Genomic DNA, 25,329 nt, shown 5'->3' with positions numbered 1-25,329 from the left:
GGGAGAAGATGTCTTAACTTTTTCCCACTTGCAGTTCCCGGCTGAAAATTCCCCACTTCGGCACCTGATGCAGGCGTTTGATAATTTTGGTTGATTCAAAAGAAGGAAGGAGGAAAAGGAAAAAAGAAGGAAAGCACTGATGAAAGTTAGAGAACTTCAGCTTTTAAAGCCAAGCATGATACTTCTTTCTTTCACTATAGTAATAGGGAACAGTTTCATGATCAGCTGTCTACACACTATACTGTCCCATTATTTATGGTCCTGATGCTTTTAGTTCAATGATAACATTTCCAAGTATTGAACTGTTTGGTCTGTTCACGTATTTGTAAAGATATACTGTATTACAAAATCCCTCATCTCTAGCAGTCTGAAAGAAAAATAGCCTGAGTTACATCTATGCTTAGAATGTCTCACTTTTCAGAGATGTAAAAATAATGTAATAATAGTAGTCAAGGTTACGGTATTCATTTACTATGACCTGAACTTTCCTAATTACCAGCCACTAGCATCCTAAGGACCAAGATATGGAGGATTAGTTCTGCTTTGATGAGCCAAGGGGCCGGTGTGAAAATTTTTTGCCAGTGTGTTACGCTGAAAGCAACAGTCTAATGCCATTGAAAAGAAAACTGAAAGAGCCTCTACTGTTGATATGAAAAGATTCAAAAATTCTATTTTCTCTATTTAATCTGTGCAAGAGATGTTCTGTGGGAAACACATTTGAGGAATAGCCCAACTTTAACTGGTGTTTCGTCATAAGGAAGCAATTGTTCAAGTTGATTCATGAGTAAATCTACAACTCTCTGTTGACTGTAACTGTTCCATTCGGGTGGAGTGAGAGTGTGTCATTCAGACAAAATCTTCATGTGCAATATCTACCTGTGGTTGGAAGCCCTCCTGAAAATTGATTCCTGCTCCATAATTATGGATCAAATTACATCTGATGCAGAGAAAAATACCAGGGTTTGGGAACTGGGATATGGCAGTCCTCAGTATAGAACAATCACAATTCCATGGATTAAAAGGGGATTTTCTCCACTGCTACCGTTTCTCAGGCCTGGTCACAAAAGGGGAACTCTGGGTCTCGACTAGTGTTGCTCAGTGAGCAATATTCCATTCACTGAGATTTCAGAATTCATACCTGAGATTAGGGGCACATATGTTATTATGATATCACAGGCATGGGTGTTTGTGATGTCACAGGGTGGATCCTTGTGATATCACAGAAACAGGCATGAGGGGAATCCAGGTAAGTGAGCTCTGACTCAGGGTAAAACTTTGTTAGCCAGGTAATATAGTAATCTATATTCTAGACAGAAAATCAAGCTTTTTGAAAGCCAGGCAAACTTTCACGTGCACACCAGGTAGAGCAATTGCCACCATTTCCCGAAGGACTTGCATCCCACATGGGCTAGCCTAGACTATGTGTGGCACTTGGAGAGCTTTTTTCTAGGTACTGTGCCACTGCTGTCAGAACTTTAGCAAGAAGGCTCATGAGTTGTAATGCTGCAGCTCTGCTCCCTGCTTTGGTCCAAATACCATACTGGCATGCACCCACCAGCTCTCAGTTCAGTACTCTCACCTTGTTCCTTGGGTTTTGGTACACAGATGTTCTGAAAGCACAACAGACAGACAATCATATTTATTTCAGCTATTTGTTCCACTTTCCAAATTTTCTTCAATTCCTGTCACATCTTTACACTTTCCTCATATGGCATTTTCAGTGCATTTGTGACAGATCCTTAAAAAAGGCTTTCTAACAAAGTAGATATACAATAAATGCTTTTTAAAAAAAAAGTAGGTTTGATGATCAGTTTATTTCAATAAAGAGATTCTTGATATGTTCCTTCTAGTTGGGATTAGACACTGCCTTGAGCACTGGAATAAATTAAAGCAGGAAGAGATTAGGGAAAAAAGTTAGTCAATTATTATTCAGAATGGAATAAGCTATAAGATTTTACAAAAACTTGGTAGCATTAAAGGCCTGATTCAGTTTCTGGAGTGTGGGGACGAGGTGAGAAATTGACTTCTGTTCACTGATGTGGTTTCCTACTCTGTGTTCAGGTTTCAGAGATGTCTAGCAAATTTCAGAGAGACCAAAAAACTAGTTGTCTTACCAAACCCACTTTACAGAGTGACATGATGTCTGTGCTGATAGCAGTTAGGACAAGATTATTAAACCCCCCACTTTTATTAACGCCTGTCTGATCTGTTGAGGCTGTGGTGGTGGATTTGGGTAAAGGGGGTAAAATTCACTGAGGTCATGGGACATAATTCAGTTCTCAGGCTCAAGGTTTACTTAAAGGAAAACAGAAGCTTCAACCCTGAGCAGATCTAGCTGGAAGTAGGCCCCATGAAACTCAGTGGAGCTTACATCTGAATAGATATGCACAAGATTGCATATATTTAAAATGGGAAGAGGTTGGCAACTTACTTCTTGAGTATGGCCTTGATGATCACCTTCACCCAGTTCCTGGTGGGGTCCAGGCATATTTGTCGACCATTCTTAAGAGTAACGCTGCAATTTTTTTACAAAAAGTAGAAGAGTTAGACATCAGTTTTGCAGAATGTTGTCATTTTCTCATGATATTAATCATGTGCTGTTAAGTCAATTATGAGTTCTGGTAAACTTTTTAAGGGTTTTCCAGGTAGAGAACACTCAGAAGTGGTTTAGCATTCTCTTCTTCTGGGGGAGCACCCTGGGACTGTTATTGATTTGTCAAGTCCTCACTGATCTACTCTTGCTGGTCTGTTCTCATTGACTCACTCCATCTGGGACTATAATTGGATTTAAGTTATTGATCTTGCCAGTCTAAAATATTTGCTAATTCTTTTTTTTAACTGCCAGTTGGGAAATTCTCCTGGGACGGTCCCATTATAGAAATGCTTGGGAGTGGCAAAGTGTTCCATGGATTTCAGTGTCCCTTATACAGCAAAAGGTCCGAATGTATTGTGTCCTAAGTCAATAGGGGAAAGAGAGAAAGAGGAGAAGAAAGGGATCAAAAAGGGTACTTACATAACTTCAACACTGCTGCAGTGGGGCCCACTTTGCATCAGTGTAACATCCTGGATTTTAGAAGGTGGGATGAAAGTGGCATGAGTGCTTATACACTGGCACCGAAGCTCACTTTCTGTCGGAGGCACAGAGACATCTATAGAGGAACATAGGAATAGAAACTGGATTAAACAGAATAATACTCCAACAATCGAATGCATATTAATATTTAAAATCTCATTAGAAACAATTTTCCAAAAGCCTCTTTAAACTGGTCTTCAGGCCCAATTCAGTGTCATTCAGAAACAGCTGCAAAAATGCTGTAAAATTAGAACCTCTGCTACAAAATTAGCCGTAGTTTTTCTTTTCCATGTGGTATAATCCATTATAAACTGCTGTGGGAATGAGATTAATTTTAGCCTACTGTGATGCTATTCAACAGATCTGGGGAAGGTGGGGTGGGGGAAATAACTCAAACAATCTACATCTGGATCTGAATGTGTCATTTTTCTGAATGAGGATAAAGTCCACCTGTCATACATTCTGTTTTGAAGAATAGCTGCTGAAGTATGATGTCCCTTCCCTCTCAACTGTTTGTAGCACTCAGTGCTCAGGGATAGTTTGCTATGGAACCTGGAGGTTCCATTTAGTTGTCATTTCTAACAGCTGTTGATAGATGTATTCTATAAGAACTAGTTTAAACCATCTGTAAAGATATATTTGTGTGTACCTAATATGCTGAGCAGAAACCAAGAGGGGACGCATGAATACATGAAAAGGATTAAAATTCTTTCTGTATATTTTCCACAAGGGGTCAGCAGAATTTTGAAGTTCTAGTTCTACAGCAATCAGAACAGCATTTACAGCATTCAGAACATGAGCCAAAAGAACAGCAGGGACATTTTTTTTCTGAACAATATGCAATTAATATCATAATTTCAGTGTGGCATTTGCATTGGTGGCTTCAGCCTTGAGCACAATCATGCAGAGACCGCATATCAGTTTCAACAGAAAGGTATCCCTCAGAGGCAAAGACGAGACCAAGTTTGGAGTGAAGCATTTGCCTACCTTCTGTCAGAGCGGCGGAGACCAGAAAAAGAGCGAGGAGGGTGATGACCATCTTGGTGTTCATAGTGAGGCGAGCAATGTTTTTCTTGGCTGTGGTCCTGAGAAGCAAGATGCTTGTTCTCCAGAGAAGGGTTGTGCTTGACTGAGCTCCAGAGCTTCTCGTGCTTATATAATGCCTTTGCCTAAAGTAGACTTTCAAAGGAAATTCAATAGAAAAAGGAAAACACGATCACAGATTGAGTAATCAAGAAATCTTAGGGCAAGTTCCTCTGTTTCACACTTCCTAATTCCTAATTCATCAGCACAATTTATGGTTCCATGAACATTTTTAAAAGCTTTTATTGACAATCCAAGTACCCAGACAAACCCAAGTACCCATACAAACCCCCGTTTAAAGCCAGACCAGACTCCAACAAAGGAATCAATACTTAATGGAATTGTCTTTATTTATTTCACCTCTAAACAATCTAATGTGAGTAGTCAATTTCTGCATCCATATTACAACTCTTTACCCTATCCAATATCTTAAAAAGAGAGTCCTTGAACATTTTTTTGAACTCTAGCAATTCCAGTTCTCATAGCCCCTACACAGATTGCCACCAAATTCTTAGGAGGAGTTCAATTCTCACTGAATCTCAGTGATAATGAGAACAATATAAAGGTTTTATTGGGGATTAATTTTGTCATGTTAATTTAATCATTCAGAATAATTTGACCTTTGGACAGAAGATCCATATATATTCCAATGATCCTTTTGAGCCACAATTTCTCCAACATATCTGACATCTTCTCATTGATTTTATGAGGTTTTATGGGGCATTTTTAAAGGGGATGGTTTTTTTCACCTGAAGAAGTCACTCACTTTTCTCACCTGTAGCTCACTGAAATTTCTAAGGGGAGTGGAAGGGCCACAATCACACTTTATGCTTCCACAACCAATTGGATAGTCTGTTTCTATGTTTGAATGCAAAATGTTACAAGACAGAGAATTATTCAAAGTATCCATGGTTTAATCTAATCCTCCCCAAAACATCTTACTCTTAGGATCAGCACAATTTATGGTTCCATAAGCATTTTTAAAGTGATTATGATACAAGATCTATAACCCAACTCCCCGTACAAACCCATACGCCACAATTAATTTACCTCTATGGATAACATCACCCATTCCTATAGGCCATTGATGTATTCATGCTGTTGAGTTTAAAAGACAGCAGATCAGGAAGAGGAAGGGCCCCCATCACAATTTATACTCACACAACCAATTGAACATATTGCTATGTTTGAGCGTAAAATATTAGAAGACAGAGAAATCTTCAAGCTGACCATGGTTTATCTAAAACTACCACCACCAACACACACACTATCTTGCTGCTGGAAATATATCTTTGGTCTCTTTCATCGTTCTTAAGGAAGCAGTCAGAGGTGACACAATAAGGAGATGCAAGTTATAAGACAACTAGCAAACGCTTCACATTATATTTCTTGTCCAGCAAACTCACCAAAACATTCCTGTATGTCATTTGTGACTTTCTGGGAGGGGTGCTATAGACATGATACACTGCGGTCCCAGCTGAAATAACCATGAAAACACCCAGTCCCCAATAAACACACAGTGGCTTTCAGTTGAGATTTTATTCATTGAGAATGGTCATGGCTTGGACTGGTTGCTGCCAAAATTATTGGCACAGCATTAAGAGCAGATCCCTGCATTGGATAAGCTGCCTGCCAATCAATGCCCAGCTTCCTTGGCCCAATGCTGGGTTAGTCAAGGGCTGGTGACCTGAGTGGGACATACCACCGTGTGCAAGACCACCAGGTAGGAGTCCCCTTGATATTGGCCTTTATGGGGAGAGCTGTAGTCACAGTCCAAAGTTGTGCAAATCCCCATCAGCCCTTCAGTCCCTCTCGTTGACCTTCCTGAGAAGAGGATCTCATGACTGGGAGAGGATCAAATGACTCTCTTTCTCACTGAGTTTCTGCTCCTATACTCAAGGCTGGCCACCACTACAAACAATCAAACTGGGACAAACACTCTCCACCCATTCACCACCTGATTAGCCTTGATTGACCGGCCTTCCTGTGCTTCAGTTCCCTTCCAGATTTGCAGGGCAGCCTGGGAAAAAGACAGGAAAATGGCAGCTAGTCTCCCATGTTTTAGGGTTGCAAACAGGGCCCCAGGTCTTGCTTGGGTGACCCTAACTTTCTCAATTAGAAGTTTGTGTCTCTGTTTGGGGAACAGCTCCGTCTGAAAACCCTGTCAAATCACAGGACAGAGCATCTCTTTCACTCACAGATGGAAAGGCGGAATTACACCCTCTTTTTGCACTAATTTCTGGTTGGATCATTTTGTCAGCAATGGTAACAACAGTCTGTTTGGTGGTACCATTTCCCCGGCAGCTATAGTTTTCCCAAATGGCATGGGAATGGCAGGAGCCAACAACCCACACAGAAGTAGCAGAAAGGAGAATAAAATGTTTTGGGAGAATAGTCATATGTAGCCCTTAGGCCTGATGTCAGCCACCCCATGCTGTATATTTGCATTCCACGATTTCCAGCATTAACGATCATGGAACCTATTCTTTGGAAATAGCCTGTAAGAATTCCTTGGACACATTTTATAATAAGCATTTGGCTTCTTTGTATGAGAGTTGAAAGCATGGAGGGAAGATGGGTATGAACTGAAAACCCACCTCTTCTGTAGTGTTCTCACTTGGTCACTCCCCTGATCTTCCTATGTGGAAGGAGATCTGAATGCTGTTGGTTCTGTCTGTCTTTGCCTGAAAACTACTAGAAGCCAGCCCTGCATAGAAGGGTGAAGTTAGAAAATCTGCTTTCTCAGGGTTCAGAGCCTCATGGCGCAGTGGTTAAGCCACTGTACTGCAGCCAAAACTGTGCTCACGACCTAGGGTTCAATCCCAGGTAGCGGCTCAAGGTTGACTCAGCCTTCTATCCTTCCGAGGTCGGTAAAATGAGAACCCTGCTCGCTGGGGGGGGGGGAGATGTGTAGCCTGCATAATGAACTTGTAAACTGCCCAGAGAGTGCTTGAAGTGCTATGGGGCGGTATATAAGCAGCACACTTTGCTTTGCTTTGCTTTTTTTCCAAACTGAAAGACTGTTCCTACTTTAATTTCAAGCAAATGAGAGCAGAAGCTCCCTTAAGACCTCTCTGTTTAACAGGATGAGGCTGTTTGATCAATAATAGCATGCAGTTCTGGGGTACACTTTTCTTTAACTTACTCTATTTAGTGCAAATGCACAAATACACAGCAGACTTTCTCTAATCTGGTGGAGGCCAGTAACTTGTAAATAAGGTTGCAAGGATTCAGGGCAGTGGCTGATGCCTTGGGGAATTGCTGTGCTTTTCTAGGTCAGGGAGTCAAGTCTCAGAGCAGTTGGCACTGATGGAAGGGAAAGTCTGGTCTTTGTGCATGAGTTGGCTTTAGAGTTTGGGTTCCCATCTCCATCCATTCCAAGTTGGCACGAAAGCACACACTCACTCATTGCTGAAGTATGTCGTACGTGTGTAGTCCTTGCACAACATCCTCATGCCAAAATGTCAATGGCCCCTCAAGCAAAAGTCTGGAGAATTTCTCTGCAACACGTGAAATACAAGAGCAGCTCTTTGTGAACTACTTCATGCAACCCAAGCATTCCATTTCAGAGTTAACATTTTGAGGAACTGAGAAGTAAAAGGCAACAACCAACTGTTGAAGAATGAGCTGTTCATGAGGTTTTGGCCCATGCCGTTGATGGACTCCACAGACGTCCCAGCAACAGAACAGCCTAAGGGCACCGGGAGTGAGAACAAAGCCCCACGTGGGAAGAAGGTGGCAGAGGCTGATGAGCTGCACCTGTGGGTGGGGCGGGACTGGATTGGATTGGCAAGAGGAAGAAAGAGCTGTTCTGGAGAGGATGAGGAAGAGGGGGATCCAGGCCCAGACTTGCCACAATATAGACTGACTCTGCAAAGGAACGCACAGTTTACAAGAACAGAGCAAGGCAATTTAGGACAGGACATTTTGGAAGTCATTCATTCATTGGGTCACTGAAGTCCTTACATTATTTCCAAGGAAAAGGGTTAGGTAAACATCAGGGCAGGTGAAGGTGAGGCATGAAGATCATGGGAATCATGGGAGGGATGCCCAAACTTTTTCCCACTTGCCTTTCCCTGCTGAATAATTCCCACCCCAGCACCTAATGCATGTCTTTTATAATTTAGTTTGATTCACACAAAGGAAGAAAGGAACTGATAAAAGTTAGATAATCTCAGGTTTTAAAACCAAGCATCTCAAAGAGTCGTTGTGTGATGTCAAGTTGGAACCATTAGGGCTTTCAAGGTATTTGAAATATTTAGGGAGTGGTTCTACCAGTTCCACACCCCCAGTGAGCTTCCATGCCTGAATAGGGATTCAAACCTAGGCCTCCTGAGTCCCAGTTAACCAGTCTATCCACTAACATACAACTCTTTATTGATTCTACCTGTTCCAGTTGGGTGGTGAGAGAGTGTGTCTTCTAGATAAAATCTTCATATGTAATGTTTACCTGTAATCTGTGGTTGGAAGCCCTCCTGAAAATGGTTTTCCCACTTCATAATTAGCAATCAATTTACATTTGATGCAGGTAAAGATACCAGGGTTTGGGAATTAGAATATGGCAGTCTTCGATACAGAAAAATCACAATCCCATGGCATAACAGATTTTTTCCACTTGCAGTCTCAATTAGGATTGCCTAGAGAGCAATATTCCATTCACTGAGATTTCAGAATCCATACCTGAAATTAGGGGCACAGATGTTATTGTGATGTCACAGGCATGGCTGTTTGTGATGTAACAAGGTGGATCCTTGTGATATCACAATATGAGAGCAGGGCTTAAAAAGGCATGAGGGGAATCCAGGTAATTGAGCTCAGACTTGGGGTAAAATTTTATTAACCAAATAATATAGCAATCCATACGCTAGACAGAAAAGCATGCTCTTGGAACACTTTCATGTGCACAACAGGTACAGGCCTCCCTACATTACACATAACACTTGGGGAATTTTCTAGGTATTCTGCCACTGCTGTCAGAACTTTAGCAAAAAGAAGTCTCATGAATTGTAATGCTGGAGCTCTGCTTCCTGCTTTGGTCCAAATACTGTACTTTGATGGGCTGCAATGCATGCACCCACCAGCTCTCAATTCAGTACTTTTGTTATTCCCGGAGCTCAGTCTCTTAGCTAATTTCATTAAGCCAAGTTTCAAGCAATAGTAATAAGCAGACAGGTTTTTGGAGGAAAGGGCAACAGATTTATTCAGATAAAACAAGCACACACTTGGGTGCCCAGGAGGGTGAGTACCCCCCAAGATCAACAGGGTTCAAGTTTTTATACAGTTCTTTAAAAAGAACAAAAGTATGCAGCAGTTGATTGGTCCTTGAAGAACATATGAAATGGTTATAATTTCTCACATCTCAGCAAAGCAGTTACCCATGCACAGAGCAAGTTTATATCTAAGGAATGTTGAGTCTTCTTTACAAAGTTCTTCTTCTTTGGCATTTGCTCCCTTCTTACAGCCCCCCCCTCTAGAAACTGAGATAAGCATGTAGCATCAATGTCCACGAAGGTGTTTCATTTAATAAAAAGAGGAGCGCATTTGGTGAGGGCAAATACATTGCATAATGGCAGGGGTGGCCTCGATACAGCAACAGATTAGAACGCACAAAGCCAGGAAGATGACCAACCCAGCAAATAGTAATCATCCGCATCCCCATCCAGGGAACCAATCAGTCAACCATCCCCACAGGGACCACCCAGGAGGACTATACGTTTTGCGTATATCTGAGGCTATTTGATGTAACTTGGCAATATCAGTTTCAAAAAATCCCACCCCGATTAATATACAGTGGGGTCTTGACTTGAGAACTTAATCCGTATTGGAAGGCGGTTCTCAAGTCAAAAAGTCTGTAGGTCAAGTCTCCATTGACCTACAGTGCATTGAAACCGATTAATCCCGTAACAGGCCATTTTTGTTCCATTTTGGTTTTTTTCTGGTCTGTAAGTCAAATCTCAGGCTGCAAGTCAAACCTAAATTTTGCGGCCAGAGAAGTCTGTAACTCAAAAAGTCTGTAAGTCAAGCCATCTGTAAGTCAAGGGTCCACTGTATTGGCAACAGGTGGTGTTCAACCAGAAGCATAGACCAGCGTCACAGCTAAGAAGGTAGCCGAGGGCCATTTTGTGCTGCACGAGCATGCCAGCTAGAGATTCAACCTCTACCTGACTTAGAACAGGAGGGCCTTTTGTGTATGATAGCTTCAGAAGATAATGAAATATGTTCTTATTTTATGTTGTCGTTGTTTTATGTGCCGTCAAGTCATCTCTGACTTATGGTGACCCTATGAAGGAGCCACCTCCAGAAGGTCCTGTCCTCTGCTGCCCTGCTCAGCTCTTGTAAACTCAAGCCTGCGGCTTCCCTTGGCGAGTCCTATCTTCTATATGGTCTTCCTCTTTTCTTGTGGCCTTCCACCTTTCCCAGCATTCTTGTCTTTTCCACAGAATCCTGCCTTCTCACAATGTGCTCAAAGATATAGTTAACGCTTGATTTGATCTAGGACTCACTTGTTTGCCTTTCTGGCAGTTTGGGGTGTCTGCAAAGCTCTCCTCCAGCACCACATTTCAAATGAATAATTTTTTCCCCTGTCAACTTTCTTTACCATCCAGCTTTTGCACCCATACATGGTGATCAGAAATACAGGAATGTGGATGATCATGGTTTCCGGTGACACATCCTTATATACCTGATGATCTTCTAAAATTCCTTCCTTGCAGCCCTTCTGAGTCTTGTCTTTGTCTGATTTCTTGGCTGCAGACTCCATTTGGATTGATGACTGAATCCAGCTAAACAAAATCTTTTACTATAAAGATGTGTAGTTCTTCTGCAGTCATGATTTTTGTTTTCTTAATCATCATCATCACCATCATCTTAGAACTGCAGACCTGAAAGGGACCCCTGAGTCCCGGCCCTGCCAAGAGGGCACACTGGAGAATCGAACTTCCAACCTGTGGCTCTGTTCTAAACTACTGAGCTATTTAGCAGTTATCCCAGCAGTCCTGCACTGTCTTACTGCAGCCCTGCTTTGACACTTCCTTCTTTCACTTTCACTAAAAATCATTTCATGTCTTTGCTACTTTTTGCCAGTAAGATGGTGTCGCCTATGTATCTTAAATTATTGATATTTCTTCCACCAATTTTCACTCCTCCTTCATCTGAATCTAGTCTGGCTTTCTGTACGATATGTTCTGTGTACAGATAAGGGGATAAAATGCACCCTTTGTCTGACCCCTTTTTCTATAGGAAACAATTTTGTCTCTCCATATTCTGTTCTGATGGTAGCTTCTTATCCAAAATACAATTTGTGCAGCAAAACAATGAAGTTCCAAGGAACATTTTCTTGCAACAACTTGAGCATCACTTTGCTTGCATTGGAAATTCAAGCAATGGTCCTATAGTTACTGTACCCTTGGCATTTTCTTTCTTAGGGCTTAGAGGGTATATTGAGTGTTGCTAGTCTGTGGGCCAGTGTTTTATTTTCCATATTTGTTGGCATATTCTTAGTAGGATTTTGACAAATTCAGTCTCTGTTGCTTGAAACAGTTTTATTGGTATTCCATCCACCCTTGGCGATTTGTTTCTTCCAAGTGCTTTTAGAGCAGCTTTTACTTCACTTTCTAGAACTATAGTTACTTTATCACAGGATTCCTCTTCAAAAGAGTCTGCCATCCTTTTCTTCTGTATAGGTCTTCCATATACTTTTCCCATCGTCTCATTATTTTCTCCTGAACAGATAGTGTGGTTCCCTGTTGGTCATTCAACATTTGTAATCTGGGCTTAAATTTCCCTTTGATTTCTTGAATCTTCTGGAATGGATCTCTTGGTTTTCTTGTTTTGTTGTTCCTCACTATTTCTTTGCACTGGTTATTGAAATATTTCTCTTTGTCTCTATGTGACATTCACTGACAAACTGCATTCAGAGTTCTGATTCTATTTCTGTCACTTTTTACTTTTGCTTCTTGCCTATCCTTTAGAATTTTAAATGTTTGTTCCCTGATCCATCTAGGCTTGTCTTCTTTCTTTCTTTCTTTTTACTACAGGAATTGTTTCTTTGATTTCTTTCCTGATAATATCTCTGGTTTCGCTCTACAGTTCTTTTTGTTCCCAGTCAATTGAGTTTAGTAATGAAAATCAGTTTCTTATATAGACTTTAAATTCATCAGGAATTGTGTTTAAATTTCATATTGGCACTAAAATTCTTTTAGTGTTATTTTTCAGCTTTGCTCTAATGTTTGATATTAATAATTCACGATCAGTACCACAATCCGCTCCTGGTCTTGTTCTGGTAGAGAGAATAGAGTTTCTCCATCTCCTGCTTCCAAGTACATATTTGATTTCTATATTGATCATGTAGCAATCTCCATGTGTACAGTTGTTTGTACAGTTACTTGAAGCATGTATTTACAATAAACAGATTGTTAACTTCACAGAATGCTATGAATTTTGCTTCCTGCTTCATTTCTGTCCACTAGACCAAATTTTCCAACATTTGGTTGTGCTTTGTTTTCTACTTTTATGTTCCAATCACCTATGATTATAAGCAAGCTTTGTTTTGGAGTGTGATCAATTTCTTCTTGGATTCTGGCATTAAAACCTTTCAATTTCCTCTTCTTCAGCACTGGCAGTTGGGAGCATAGACTTGAATCATGGTTATGTAGATAGGTTTTTCCTGGAGTCTGATATTATTCAGTCAGACTGTGCATTACAGCTCCAAACAGCCTGTGCTACATCTTGCCTCAGTATTAGAGCCTCTCCATTTCTTCTAGATTTCTCATTTCCAAAGTACAATATTTTGTAGTTAATTGCCTGACTGAAAATGTCTCATTCCCGTTCACTTGAGTTTACTGACCTCAAGCAATGTAACATTTATACATTCCATTTCTTGCTTTACGGTTTCCAATTTACCTTAAGTCATACTTTTCATGCTCCATGTTTTAATTGTATGTGTTGTGCAGCATCAGAATTAATTTTCACTTCAGTGTACGTCAGCCACTAGACATACTTTCAGCTTTAATTTAGTTGCATTATTAGCAATGGAGCTGTTTGTACTTGTCCTCAGTAGATGATTGAGTGCTTTCCAACTTGGGAGTCGTCTTCCAGCACTATCTCATTTCATTTTGGACTGTCTTATCTTAGGTTTTCATGGTAAGAAAGTTCAGCAGGAGTTCACCATTGTCACTTTCTATGCAGTACTAACAAAAGTTAATTTGAGTGTGGCTGCTGTTATCTTCTCTGCTGGTGTCACAGATAGCTACCACTGCTGCTTTGTAGCTGCCTTGAAGCAGGTGGATGCATCTTAGCCTGTTGTCTCAGCTGTGACCATTCTACCTTGGGTGATCCTGCTAGAAATCCAGGCTTGTAATGGAATCTGACCTCCTGATGGCATTGCTCTGAGCTTCACTGACACACTCAGACCCCTTAAGGTTTGCATCCAAGAAGGGGGACATCTGGTTCACTCTGAATGTTTTTCCATTCACAGAAATACAAGATAAAACTAATCAATTTATTCTTACACTCTCATCCTGGATGCAGTCATCTGGCAATTTGGTTCATTCCACTGAAGCACTTATATTGAATAGTTGCTTCCTGGGTTTTATGAATCTTGTTTAGAAAGCAGAGTGGTTGTTATGCAGAAATCCTTTTGTCTTTTAGACTTGCTTTGCAAAACATCTCTTTCAACAACATAAATCAGAAGCTAAATTTATTGCCTTAAAATATCACCCCAGAGTGTTGGACTTTGGTCAAAGAAGATATTTTTCTTCTCTTGCACCATACAGAATTACAGGAAATCCACAGCGTACAAAGATGGTTGAGATAGTGTTGTAATACTGTTGTTCTGTGCCTCCAGGTGACTGAAGCTGAGTGACACACATTCTGTCTCCCACTCTGTCTCACACGCAGACATGCACGCATACATCCTTGCAAACTGACATTTTGTCTCTTTGCTTGGGACGTGTGTCTCCATACATGTCTACTGGCTACATCTCGACCTTGATGGAGATGTAGCCTGTAGAATAGAAATAGAATTTTTATTTATGGAATAAATATTTCTGCAGCACAAACAAGGCAAAGTGGAAAAGGGGTTCTCTCTAACATCCTACAACAGGGGTGCAAGAGGTCTGAGAGTTTGGGGATTGGACTGAAGACCACTGAAAATGGCCAAAAATGGCTTTAAAAGAAGCTTGCCTGGGTGATTTACATTTGTTTTCTTAGTTTCAGGGAGTGGGCGGGTTCTTAGGGGAAGCGTCAAGGCTGACAGCAGAAGAATGCCACCAGAGGCATTTTTTTTGTCAAAATAGGCCATTTGGGGGAGGTGCTATTTTTAAATGTTTGACCTTGAAGGTTTCTAGGGTTGAACCAACCAACCAACCAACCAACCAACCAACCAACCAACCAACCAACCAACCAACCAACCAACCCACCCACCCACCCACCCACCCACCAACCCACCCACCCTGGCATGTGTCCTATGGCATTGGTCCCCAACCTTGGGCCTCCAGATGTTCTTGGAGTTCAACTCCCAGAAATCCTGGCCAGCAGAGGTGGGGTGAAGGCTTCTGGGAGTTGTAGTCCAAGAACATCTGGAGGCCCAAGGTTGGGGACCACTGTCCTATGGGATACATTTTGCCCACCTTCTTCTGGAGGAACTCCGTCCCACTCTTTTCTTCATGCTTCCTGAGGGCAGGTTTCCCTCAGTGTTGGTACAGCTGATTTAAAACCCGGCACTTGTATAAATATGCAGGTACCAATGGATGTTATTAAATTTAGGAGTCCAGAGTTTACTTGCATGAATAATAAAGAGAAAGTAAGACCTTTTCCAGAAATGGAGTTTTTTTTTTTTTTTTACAAAACTTCAACCAAATTACTTCTTGAAGGCAGTTCCAGAGAAGTGGTCAGGGAGCGAGCAGCTCCCCACAGTGATTCCAGCTTCCATGGAAAAGGGGTAAAGTGTGATTATCAACCTTGGAAAGTTACCAGGAAGGAGACTTTCAGGCCAAAACTAAAGGGAATTAAAAAAAATAAAGAAGACAAATATGTTGTAGCACCTTAAAGACTAACTGCTATATTTTAATGTGAGCTTCTATGGACAAGTCCACTTCCTCAGACAGAGGTCGTAAGAATTTGTTTGTTCCAAGTGCTTTTAGAGCAGCTTTTACTTCACTTTCTAGAACTATAGTTACTTTATCACAGGATTCCTCTTCAAAAGAGGAAACTGTTTTGCGGTCTATAGCTTACCAATCAAATCAAATGAATATGCTCTGAAATAAATACTACGAGCAAGAAAAGCAGTATAAATTTGTAACAGCTCGCAAGAAAAGTAAGCTACAAAAGGAGAGGTGGGACTTAATGCCTAACGCTGCTGTATCTAATAATAGCAAACAGTTCCTGACCTTGGTCACCTGCATCTTGGCTAATATGTCAGGTCCCTTACACTGTCTGGTATCGGCACAGGTATAGAAGGAGCACCTTTCCAATATATTTTTGTGGCCCACTAGCCTCCGAGCATGCCCTTACAGATTTTGTAAGAATTAATTTACCAGCCTAGCTTCCAATGAACCCAAAGGAAATAAAAGCCCTAATTGGCAGTCTAAATGTTGGGAAGGTACAAGGCCCAACCAGGCTTCCCCCTGAACTTCTAAAAGAGCATTTTCATTGATGATCTTTGCCTGTAGCTTAATAGATAAAACCAAGAGGGTGTCCTTACTATATAGGCCAAAGCAATCATTTAAAAGGAGATCCACATTTATCAGGGAATTACTACCCTGTCAGTTTGTTGCCATCGTAGGCAAGCTCTACGCAAGGCACCTTGACAACCTGGATGGAAACAACAACAACAAAAAATACTAGGGCTGGAACAGATTGGCTTTCATACTAATGGAACCTACACTGGACCACTGTGTGATCTTAGCTCATCTGGCTGAGAAATATAGTAACACAGGTGGGAGAAGATTGTTTGCCACCTTTCTTTATCTAAAAAGGATCTTTCCAGAATTCTTAGATAATGGCTCAAGTTGCTAATTTTTTCCTGGTTGCAATATATAGAAGAGCTGCATTACTTGCAGATGCCTGAATGTTGTATGTATGTGTTGTCTTTTCTTCTTTCTCTCTTTCCCTTTGGTTTTTTTTTTTTGCATTGATTGGCTTTGCATATTTCTGTGGGTCATATGATTTCAATAAACGTTTTTATTATATTACACTCTTAAAGTCTCAGGACTCTTCTTAATCAATTGGTAGCTAAGAGACTTTGCTTTAGGCTAGGAACCCATGAGCTTCTGCAGGTAGCAACAGACTTGGAAATAAGCATCTGTTTGGACCACACCTCCCAGGGTATTTTGGTATATGTAGCTGGAAAATTAGCATTTTACATCTCTGGGTAGAAAGGAACTCCACCTTGATCTGGATCATATATTGAAAACTGTCTTGGGCCAAACCTCACCTAGTGGGCTATATTGACTAAGACTGTCAATCTGTCAGACATTGATTTGATACAGTCTAAACAGACAAGAGCTGTCCCTGCCTTGCTGGCTGGTACATGAAATCCAAAGGTTGCATTTAATAGTTATTATTGCTAATTGGTAACCCTTTGAGCTGGCTGAGTAGCTCAATGAGTTAGGTCTCTGGCTGCAGAGCTAAAGGTTGAGAGTTTGATTCCCCAACGTGCCAAAAACCAGCTTGTGTGGCTTTGGCCAAGCTGCATAGTCCTGGGATGCCCCAGAAGAAGGGAATGGTAAATCACTTCTGAGTACTTTGTACCTAGAAAACCCTGGAAAGGGTTGACATAAGTAAGAACTGCCTTGATGGTGCATGATTATTATTAGAGATGGGCACAAACTGTCCCAATTTGTAAAGGGGGCAGCACAGGTGCTACTGCTCCCCTACCCCACCTCCTCTGATTCAAACAGCTACTCATCAGGCCCAGTTTGCTTGCTTTTTCCCACCTCTTTGGCAGATTTTTCAGGCCAGGCAACAGCTCAGGCTTCTCAGCCCCATCCTCTTGACTGATCTCTCACTTAGACCAAAGTGTGGAGCAGAGAAATCTGTGCTGTTGCTCATGACTGGGAGATTAATAGAGGTGGGGGAAAAACAAGCAAGCTGGGCCTGATGACTGTTTGAGCCAGAGGAGGCAGGGAAGGCGTTAGCAGCACCTGTGCTGCTGCCTTTATGAACTAGGACAAACTGGGATGAACTGGTTAGTGCCCATCTCCAATTATTATATTATTAAGCTGACCACTTAGCAATAAAGTTTGGTGTGCTGGCCTTCAGGTGACCGGGTAAGGCACTCAGTCTTCAGTTAGCTGTGAACTTTCCTTGTGATCTTAGACCAGTCTCACTTTCCCCACCATAACCTTCTCTTATGGCATTGGCAGACTTTGAAGAAGTTATTTCTTGGTCTGCAGCTCTGAATCCCCCAGCCAGCAAGGGGCAGTGCCATGATCTCTGAGGATTCTGGGAGCAGTTCAAAGAGTTATTTTCTCACTGTAGATTTCTTCTTTCATATAGGCCATCTTAAGCTCACTGGAGAAAGAGCAACATGCTGATTTTTATCCTGGACTTATCTACTTTGTTTAGTCATTGAGTCATGCTGGTCTCTTTGTGACCCCATGGACCAGAGCACACCAGGCCCTCCTGTTTTCTACTGCCTCCCGGAGTTTGGTCAAATTTACATTGGTAGCTTAGGTGACACTGTCCAACCATCTCATCCTCTGGCATCCCCCTCACCTCTTTCCTTCACACTTTCCTAACATCAGGGTCTTTTCCAAGGAGTCTTCTCTTCTCATAAGGTGGCCAAAGTATTGGAGCCTCAGCTTCAGGATCTGTCCTTCCAGTGAGCACTCAGGGTTGATTTCCTTCAAAATGGATAGGTTTGTTCTCTTTGCAGTCCAGGGGACTCTCAAGAGCCTCCTCCAGCACCACAATTCAAAAGCATCAATTCTTCAGCGATCAGCCTTCTTTATGGTCCAGCTCTCACTTTCATACATCACTACTGGAAAAACCATAGCTTTGACTATGCGGACTTTTGTCGGTAAGGTGATGTCTCTGCTTTTTAAGATGCTGCCAAGGTTTGTCATCACTTTCCTCCCAAGAAGCAGTCATCTTTTAATTTTGTGGCTGCTGTCTCCATCTGCAGTGATCATGGATCCCAAGAAAGTAAAGTCTGTCACTGCCTCCATATCTTCTCCATCTATTTGCCAGGAGGTGATGGGACCAGTGGCCATGATCTTAGTTTTTTTTTATGTTGAGCTTCAGACCATTTTTGTGCTCTCCTCTTTCACCCTCATTAAGAGGTTCTTTAAGTCCTCCTCACTTTCTACCATCAGAGTGGTATCATCTGCATATCGGAGGTTGTTGATATTTCTTTCGGCAATCTTAATTATGGCTTGGGAATCCTGCAGTCCAGCCTTTCACATGATGTATTCTGCATATAAGTTAAATGAGCAGGGAGAAAATATACAGCCTTGTCGTACTCCTTTCCCAATTTTGAACCACTCAGTTGTTCCATATCCACTTCTAACTGTTGCTTCCTGTCCCACATATAGATTTCTCAGGAGATAGATAAGGTGGTCAGGCACTCCCATTTCTTTAAGAACTTGCCAAAGTTTGCTGTGGTCCACACAGTCAAAGGCTTTTGCATAGTCAGTGAAGCAGAAGTAGATGTTTTTCTGTCCAAATATTTCTGAAGAAGATTTCTGAAGAAGTAACCACCATATCTTACAAATGAGATAAATTATGCATTGCATGAAGCCAAGTAAGTAATTTTTTTTCCTCTGAAACACTGAAGCAGTTCTGATTGTTTTCATTCACTGTTAGTTGGGTAGCTCAGGGTCAGCTACACTGTTCCAAAAAAAAAAAAAAAAAAAGCATTGTGCCTTAATAAGCATGCCTAAACAGCTCCTTTTGTTATGGAGGAAAAGGTGCCAACTGGCAACTGCTGAATGTGAGGAGAGGCAGTCAAACAAACAGCAACTTCTTCTGACCCACAGCAAAAAGCAGGAGAGAGGCAAGTCTCAGCAGGGAACCCCCTGGAGTCCTCTGCCCTGTAGTGCCTTCTCTTTCCTGTGTGTGTGTTCAAGCCCATCATGGAAGTTCGAAAACACGTCAGCACCCTCAAAAAGAAGCTCATGAAAACATCAGGCTTTATCTCTGTGATTAAGAGGCTGTCTCCTTTGGAAACCACATGGCATTCCTCACATCAAGACTGTTGCTTGTGTTAAACACTCCTTGACAAGGTGATGACCCAACACAACCACTGCAAATAAGGAATGGAAATTGCAAATTAAGCTTTGGGTCACCACAAAAATACATGTTTATCTCCAGAGCAGTCTTTTTGGCAATAGTGATTTCAAACTTGGGTCCCCAGATGTTTCTCAAATCTTACTGGCCTTCAACTTCCATTTCAGCAAATGAAGCAAAATTAAAATCAGCAGGAGATAGCTGTGGGTAGTGGACTGGTAGCTGTAGTCCAAAATCTACTAAAACTCTCCTTAGAATGTTTAGGAGAGTAAAAAGGTATTCATCTGGCATCAAAAAGAACCATAATGTAGACACCAAGTAAGAATCTCCTGGGAGGGCATTCCATAAAGAGGTTACCCTCTGTGCGAAGGCCCCCTCTCTTGTAGCCACCTGCCTCACCTCATCTACTGAAGCCATCTTACATAGGAGTTCCATTGGTGACCTCATGGTCTGGGTACATTAAGTATGGGAGGAGACACCCCCTCAGGTAACTTGAGCTTTAAAGGGTCAAAAAAGCACATTGAGTTGGGTGGAAAACTGTTCTGAGATCATGCGCAGATTTTAAAGCACCAGCATATTATGACTATGTCCAGATTCTTTGGTTACAATCCAACAATACATAGGGACCAACACACCACTGCTCTACAAGATAACCTAGCCCACTGGCTAGCCCATTGCTTTGTTTTGGCTTAAGGAATGATCAAGGAGGCTACTTCCTGTAGCAGTAATATCCGGCATACATATAAATGAGAAAGAAGCCAAGGTGGGATTCACCCCACAATTATTTTTGAGTCACCCAAATCATGCACCCAAATAACTAGGAGAGTGACCAGGCAGTTTGTTATGGAAGTCAGAATTGCATCTGGCTCAATTTAGGCATAAGATGCTATCAAGGCCTGTAGTGCCAATCCCAATAATGGTCAGCCGTGGGATAACATTAATAAGAAATAGGGATGGTGGTGATCAATCTGAAACTAAATTTTGGGTGACCACCAATTTAAAAAAACAACAACAGGAAAGTATCCTCCACAATATGTCACAGTATCATATGCAGTCCAGTACTTTGTTGGATTGCAAACCACTGCCAACCATTCTAAGCTGACTGAGAAGCAAAACTGCTATTGTATTTAAAAGTGAATAATGAACTGCATGTTTGCGCCCATCTCTAAGCTTTTTAGGCAATCATTAATGATGCCGTAAAACTGGAAGCGTGTCTCTCCACGAATGATAAAAGGGGAAGAATTTCTCCTTGAGTTTGCAGGCACCAGGTTCAGCTGAATCCTTGATTTAAATGCAAGATCTGACAGATGTTTGTCCAATTTGCTCTTGAATGTCTTCAGCGTTGGAAGGCTCACCACCTCCCAAGGTAGTTGGTTCCACTCCAAGAACAGGTGGGTTGGAAACCAAGGTCGGGAACCACTGTTTTAGGCCATCACTAATGATGCAGTAAAACTAGAACGGTGTCTCTCCACTAACGATGCAGCAAAAGTGGAAGAATTTCTCTGTGAGACCAGCTGAATACCTGATTTAAATGCAAGATGCCTTTCAGAGTGTGGACGCCATGCCCATGATTTTGATGTAGAGAGAGAAATGAGTAAGAAATATAAAGCTCGAGCCAGGGCTTAGTGAAATTATTTCTTGGACTACAACTCTCAGATTTCCCGAACCTGCAGGAATATTGTTTATGTGTCACACCTGATGCTTCAGTTTGATGCAGGATGCGTATGTTTAAACCTTTCATCACTGAATAGACTATAGCTTGGAAAAGGTGTGGGTTTTTTGTTTGTTTTTCTTTTTGGTTTGACAACAAGGGCCACAATCCCCCAGCCACCACAGCTATCTTATGGGAAGCATTCCACCTTCCCACTGCCAATAATTTTACTGTTTTACAGGAACCAGGGAAACCCCATTTATTATAAAAGCTGGAATGCTAATATCACAAGACCTCTGTGGATAGTGAAGAAAATGAGACCAAATGTTCTTGACCATTTTAAGTATGGTACTCAAAACGACACACAAACGTGTATTTCAGCATAATATTAATAATAATTTAATCAACATACAAAATGTGTACAAAAATATTTTAACAGTGTTCACCATTATTTCTCAATAAATAAATACATAAATAAGGACATACATTTTATCAAGTACAAAATGTAATACTTCGAAATGCCATTTCTCCTTCAAGAATACTTAAGTTTGAAACAACCAAAGCAATTCGTTTAAAAAATATTTAAATAAATACTTTCCCCAACTTAAATATGACCATTTATAAATTCTAACAAATAGAAAAGTATGTCAGGTATAATAAATATACATGTGACCATGGTAAGAGAAAAATAATAATTTAGGAAATCTCACAAATTGAAAACAATATAAATTTTTTAAAAGCTATTTCCCTTCCCTATCATCGTCAGCACAGTGTACCTGCTTCTTTCTTTCTGTTCCCCATCCTGCAAACTTCACAGTAGCTCTACAATGAAGATTAAGCTAAGGATTAGTGATTAGCCAAAATTAATTAGGTTACTCTCATGGCTGAACAGGGATTTGAACCTGCATTTTCTGAAACTGGTATTCTAACCACTGCTGACTCACAACAGGTAGCATTGAAGCTGGCTCTGATTCATAGCCCTCTGGATGCAACTGTACTAGTTTGCCCTTGCATGCCCCAAGGGAGCAGATCTGTTGCCAATTCACTTGGCTGTCACGGCTGCACCTTCGTTTCAGGCGTTTGTTGCAATTTCCTGATTTCCTTCATTTTCCATCACATCTTTCTTCACACTTTCCTCATATAGATTTTTCAACACATATGTGACATATCCTTAGAAAATCTTTCTAGCAATGCAGTTATACATTGGGTTATAAAAGTGTTCTGTCTTGATGAAAATGGCTCAGTTTCTTTCAATAAAGAGATTCTTGAAGCGTTCCTTCTTATTGAGATTAGATGTTGTCTTCAGCACTGGAATAAATTAAAGCAGGAAGAGATTAGCGACAAAACGTTGACAAGAATTACTCAGAATGGAATAAGCTACACAATTTTACAAAAACTTGGTAGCATTAAAGGTCTGATTCAGTTTCTGGGGCAAGGTGAGAGATTGACTTCTGTTCACTTATGTGGTCTCCTAACTCTGTGTTCAGGTTTCAAAGTCATCTAGTCAATTTCAGAGAGATCAAAACCAGTTCTTTTGCCAAATGTACCTTATAGGGCTCTTTAGGCACATGATATCTCTGTAAACAATGTTCATAGCAATTAGGAAAGGTTATTAAAATCTCCACTTTTGTTTATGACTCTTTGGCCTGTTGGAGTACTGGTGATAGATTCGGGTAAAGCATGGGCAGGGGACTCAGTGAGGTGATGGGACACAATTCAGTTCTCAGGCTCAAGGTTTACTTAAAGGAAAATGGAAGCTTCAGCCCTGAGCAGATCTAGCTGGAAGTAGGTCCCATGAAACTCAGTAGAGCTTACATCTGCATAGATACAGGTAGTATATATATAAGATCACACTCTGAAGTTGGGAAGAGTTGAGTATGACAACTTACTTCTTGAGTATGGCCTTGATGATCACCTTCACCCAGTTCTTGGTGGGGTCCAAGCATATCTGTCGGCCGTCCTTAAGAGTAGCGCTGCAATTAAAATAAATCAGAAGAGTTAGACATCACTTGCAGACAGTTGCTATTTCCTAATAATAATCATCAATTTGACTGTTCGGTCAAATTTGGGAACCCTTTTCAGGGTTTTCCAGCTGAAGAATGCTCAGAGAGGGAACAAAAAGGGTACTTACATAACTTCAACATTGCTGCAGTGGGGCCCACTTTGGGTCAGTGTAACATCCTGGATTTTAGAAGGCGGGATGAAAGTGGCGTGAGTGCTTATACATTGGCACCGAAGCTCACTTCCGAACCGAGCCAGGGGGGTGGCTATAAAGGAACAGAAGAATAGAAATTGGCTTAAATAGAATAATACTCCAACAATCGAATGCATATTAATGTTTAAAATCTCATTAGAAACAATTTTCCAAAAGCCTCTTTAAACTGGCCTTCAGGCCCAATTCAGAGTCATTCAGAAAGGGCTGTAAAAATGCTGTAAAATTAGAACCCCTGCTACAAAATTAGCGGTAGTTATTATTTTCCATCATAAACCGCTGTAGGAATGAGATTAATTTTAGCGTACTGTGATGCTATTCAACAGATCTGGGGAAGGGGGGAGGAAATAACTCAAACAATCTACATCTGGATCTGAATGTGTCATTTTTCTGAATGAGGATAAAGTCCACCTGTCATACATTCTGTTTTGAAGAATAGCTGGTGAAGAATGATGATGTCCCTTCCCTCTCAACTGTTTGTAGCACTCAGTGCTCAGGGGTAGCCTGCTATGGAACCTGGAGGTTCCATTTAGTTGTCATTTCTAACAACTGTAGATAGATGTATTATCTAAGAATTAGTTTAAAGCTTCTGTAAAGACATATTTGTGTGTATCTAATATGCTGAGCACAAACCGAGAAGGACACATAAATACAAGAAAAGGATTGAAATCCTTTCTATATATTTTCCACAAGGGGTCAGCAGAATTTTGAAGTTCTACAGCAATCAAAACAGCATTTACAGCATTCAGAACATGAGCCAAAAGAACAGCAGGGACATTTTTTTTCTGAACAATATGCAATTATTATCATAATTTCAGTGTGGCATTTGCATTGGTGGCTCCAGCTTTTGAGCACAATCATGCAGAGACCGCATATCAGTTTCAACAGAAAGGTATCCCTCAGAGGCAAAGACGAGACCAAGTTTGGAGTGAAGCATTTGCCTACCTTCTGTCAGAGTGGCGGAGACCAGAAAAAGAGCGAGGAGGGTGACGACCATCTTGGTGTTCATAGTGAGGCGAGCAATGTTTTTCTTGGCTGTGGTCCTGAGAAGCAAGATGCTTGTTCTCCAGAGAAGGGTTGTGCTTGACTGAGCTCCAGAGGTTCTCGTGCTTAAATACCATCTTGCCCTAACGTAGCATGTCAGAGGAAATTCCCAGAGCGAGCAAGATGTTATCACAGAATGAGTCATCGGGAAATCTTGTGGCAATGTCCTCTGTGATTACACTGTGGTTTCTTAGGGTGCTGTTCAACACTTCCTAATTTATTAATTGCTTATAATAAATTGATAATCATTTTTGAATTTTTAATAGGGGCTATATCTCCCTTTATCTAAAGCAGACCATGGAAATCTCTCAGGGCAGAGGAAGAGCCCCCAACCCAATTTATGATTCCACAACACTTTTATTCAAACCATTTTTTTTACAATCATTGGAAAAAATACACAATAAAAGAGATTATGATTTAAGACTTACAGTCTAATTACCCATACAGCCCCATAAACAACAATTAATTTACCTCTATGAGTAACATCAAATATTCCTATAACGCATGCATTCTGTTATGTTTAAAAGATAGTACACCAGTGTTCCAGCCGACTTTCCAGAATGTCATTCTCCCGTTTAAAGCCAGACCAGAATCCAACAAAGGAAATCAACACTTAATGGAATTATCTTCATTTATTTCACCTCTAAACAATCTAATGTGAGTAGTCAATTTCTGCATCCATATTACAACTCTTTACCCTATCCAAATATCTCAAAAAGAGAGTCCTTGAACATTTTTTTCGAACTCTAGCAATTCCAGTTCTCATAGCCCTTACACAGATTGCCACCAAATTCTTTGGAGGAGTTCAATTCTCACTGAATCTCAGTGAATAATGAGAACAATATCAAGGTTTTATTGGGGATTAATTTTGGCATGTTAATTTGATCATTCATTCTATTACTTTGTGTCAGAATAATTTGACCTTTGGACAGAAGATCCATATATATTCCAATGATCCTTTTGAGCCAGAATTTCTCCAACATATCTGACATCTTCTCATTGATTTTACAGGGTTTTATGGGGCATTTTTAAAGGGGC

The 25,329-nt window shown here is 41.0% G+C and overlaps 2 protein-coding genes across 3 annotated transcripts; both read right to left on the bottom strand.

Moving 5' to 3' along the window:
• Positions 1-1,624: 1,624 nt before the first annotated feature.
• Positions 1,625-4,285, bottom strand: LOC110090469 (interleukin-8). Its single transcript, XM_020814086.3, has 4 exons — positions 4,061-4,285; positions 3,014-3,149; positions 2,432-2,515; positions 1,625-1,875 (listed from the first exon to the last, which is right to left on the bottom strand). The coding sequence occupies exons 1-4, from the start codon at positions 4,122-4,124 to the stop codon at positions 1,857-1,859; spliced, it is 303 nt and encodes a 100-aa protein (XP_020669745.3). The 5' UTR covers positions 4,125-4,285; the 3' UTR covers positions 1,625-1,856.
• A 17,125-nt stretch (positions 4,286-21,410) lies between these two features.
• Positions 21,411-25,051, bottom strand: LOC110090460 (interleukin-8-like). Of its 2 annotated transcripts, XM_020814080.3 has the most exons (4): positions 24,193-25,051; positions 23,167-23,302; positions 22,925-23,008; positions 21,411-22,343 (listed from the first exon to the last, which is right to left on the bottom strand). In XM_020814080.3, exons 1-4 carry the CDS (start codon positions 24,434-24,436, stop codon positions 22,325-22,327), a joined length of 483 nt encoding a protein of 160 aa, XP_020669739.3. In that variant the 5' UTR covers positions 24,437-25,051; the 3' UTR covers positions 21,411-22,324. The 2 variants fall into 2 exon arrangements, with proteins under 2 accessions (XP_020669739.3, XP_078233838.1); XM_078377712.1 differs by lacking the exon at positions 21,411-22,343 and having other exon boundaries at positions 22,921-23,008.
• Between the last annotated feature and the right edge of the window lie 278 nt (positions 25,052-25,329).

The sequence above is a fragment of the Pogona vitticeps genome, chromosome 6, assembly GCF_051106095.1.
Source record: "Pogona vitticeps strain Pit_001003342236 chromosome 6, PviZW2.1, whole genome shotgun sequence".
Classification (NCBI taxonomy): Eukaryota; Metazoa; Chordata; class Lepidosauria; order Squamata; family Agamidae; genus Pogona; species Pogona vitticeps.
Note: the sequence above shows the minus strand (reverse complement) of the source record. Positions and strands in the feature narration are given on the sequence as shown.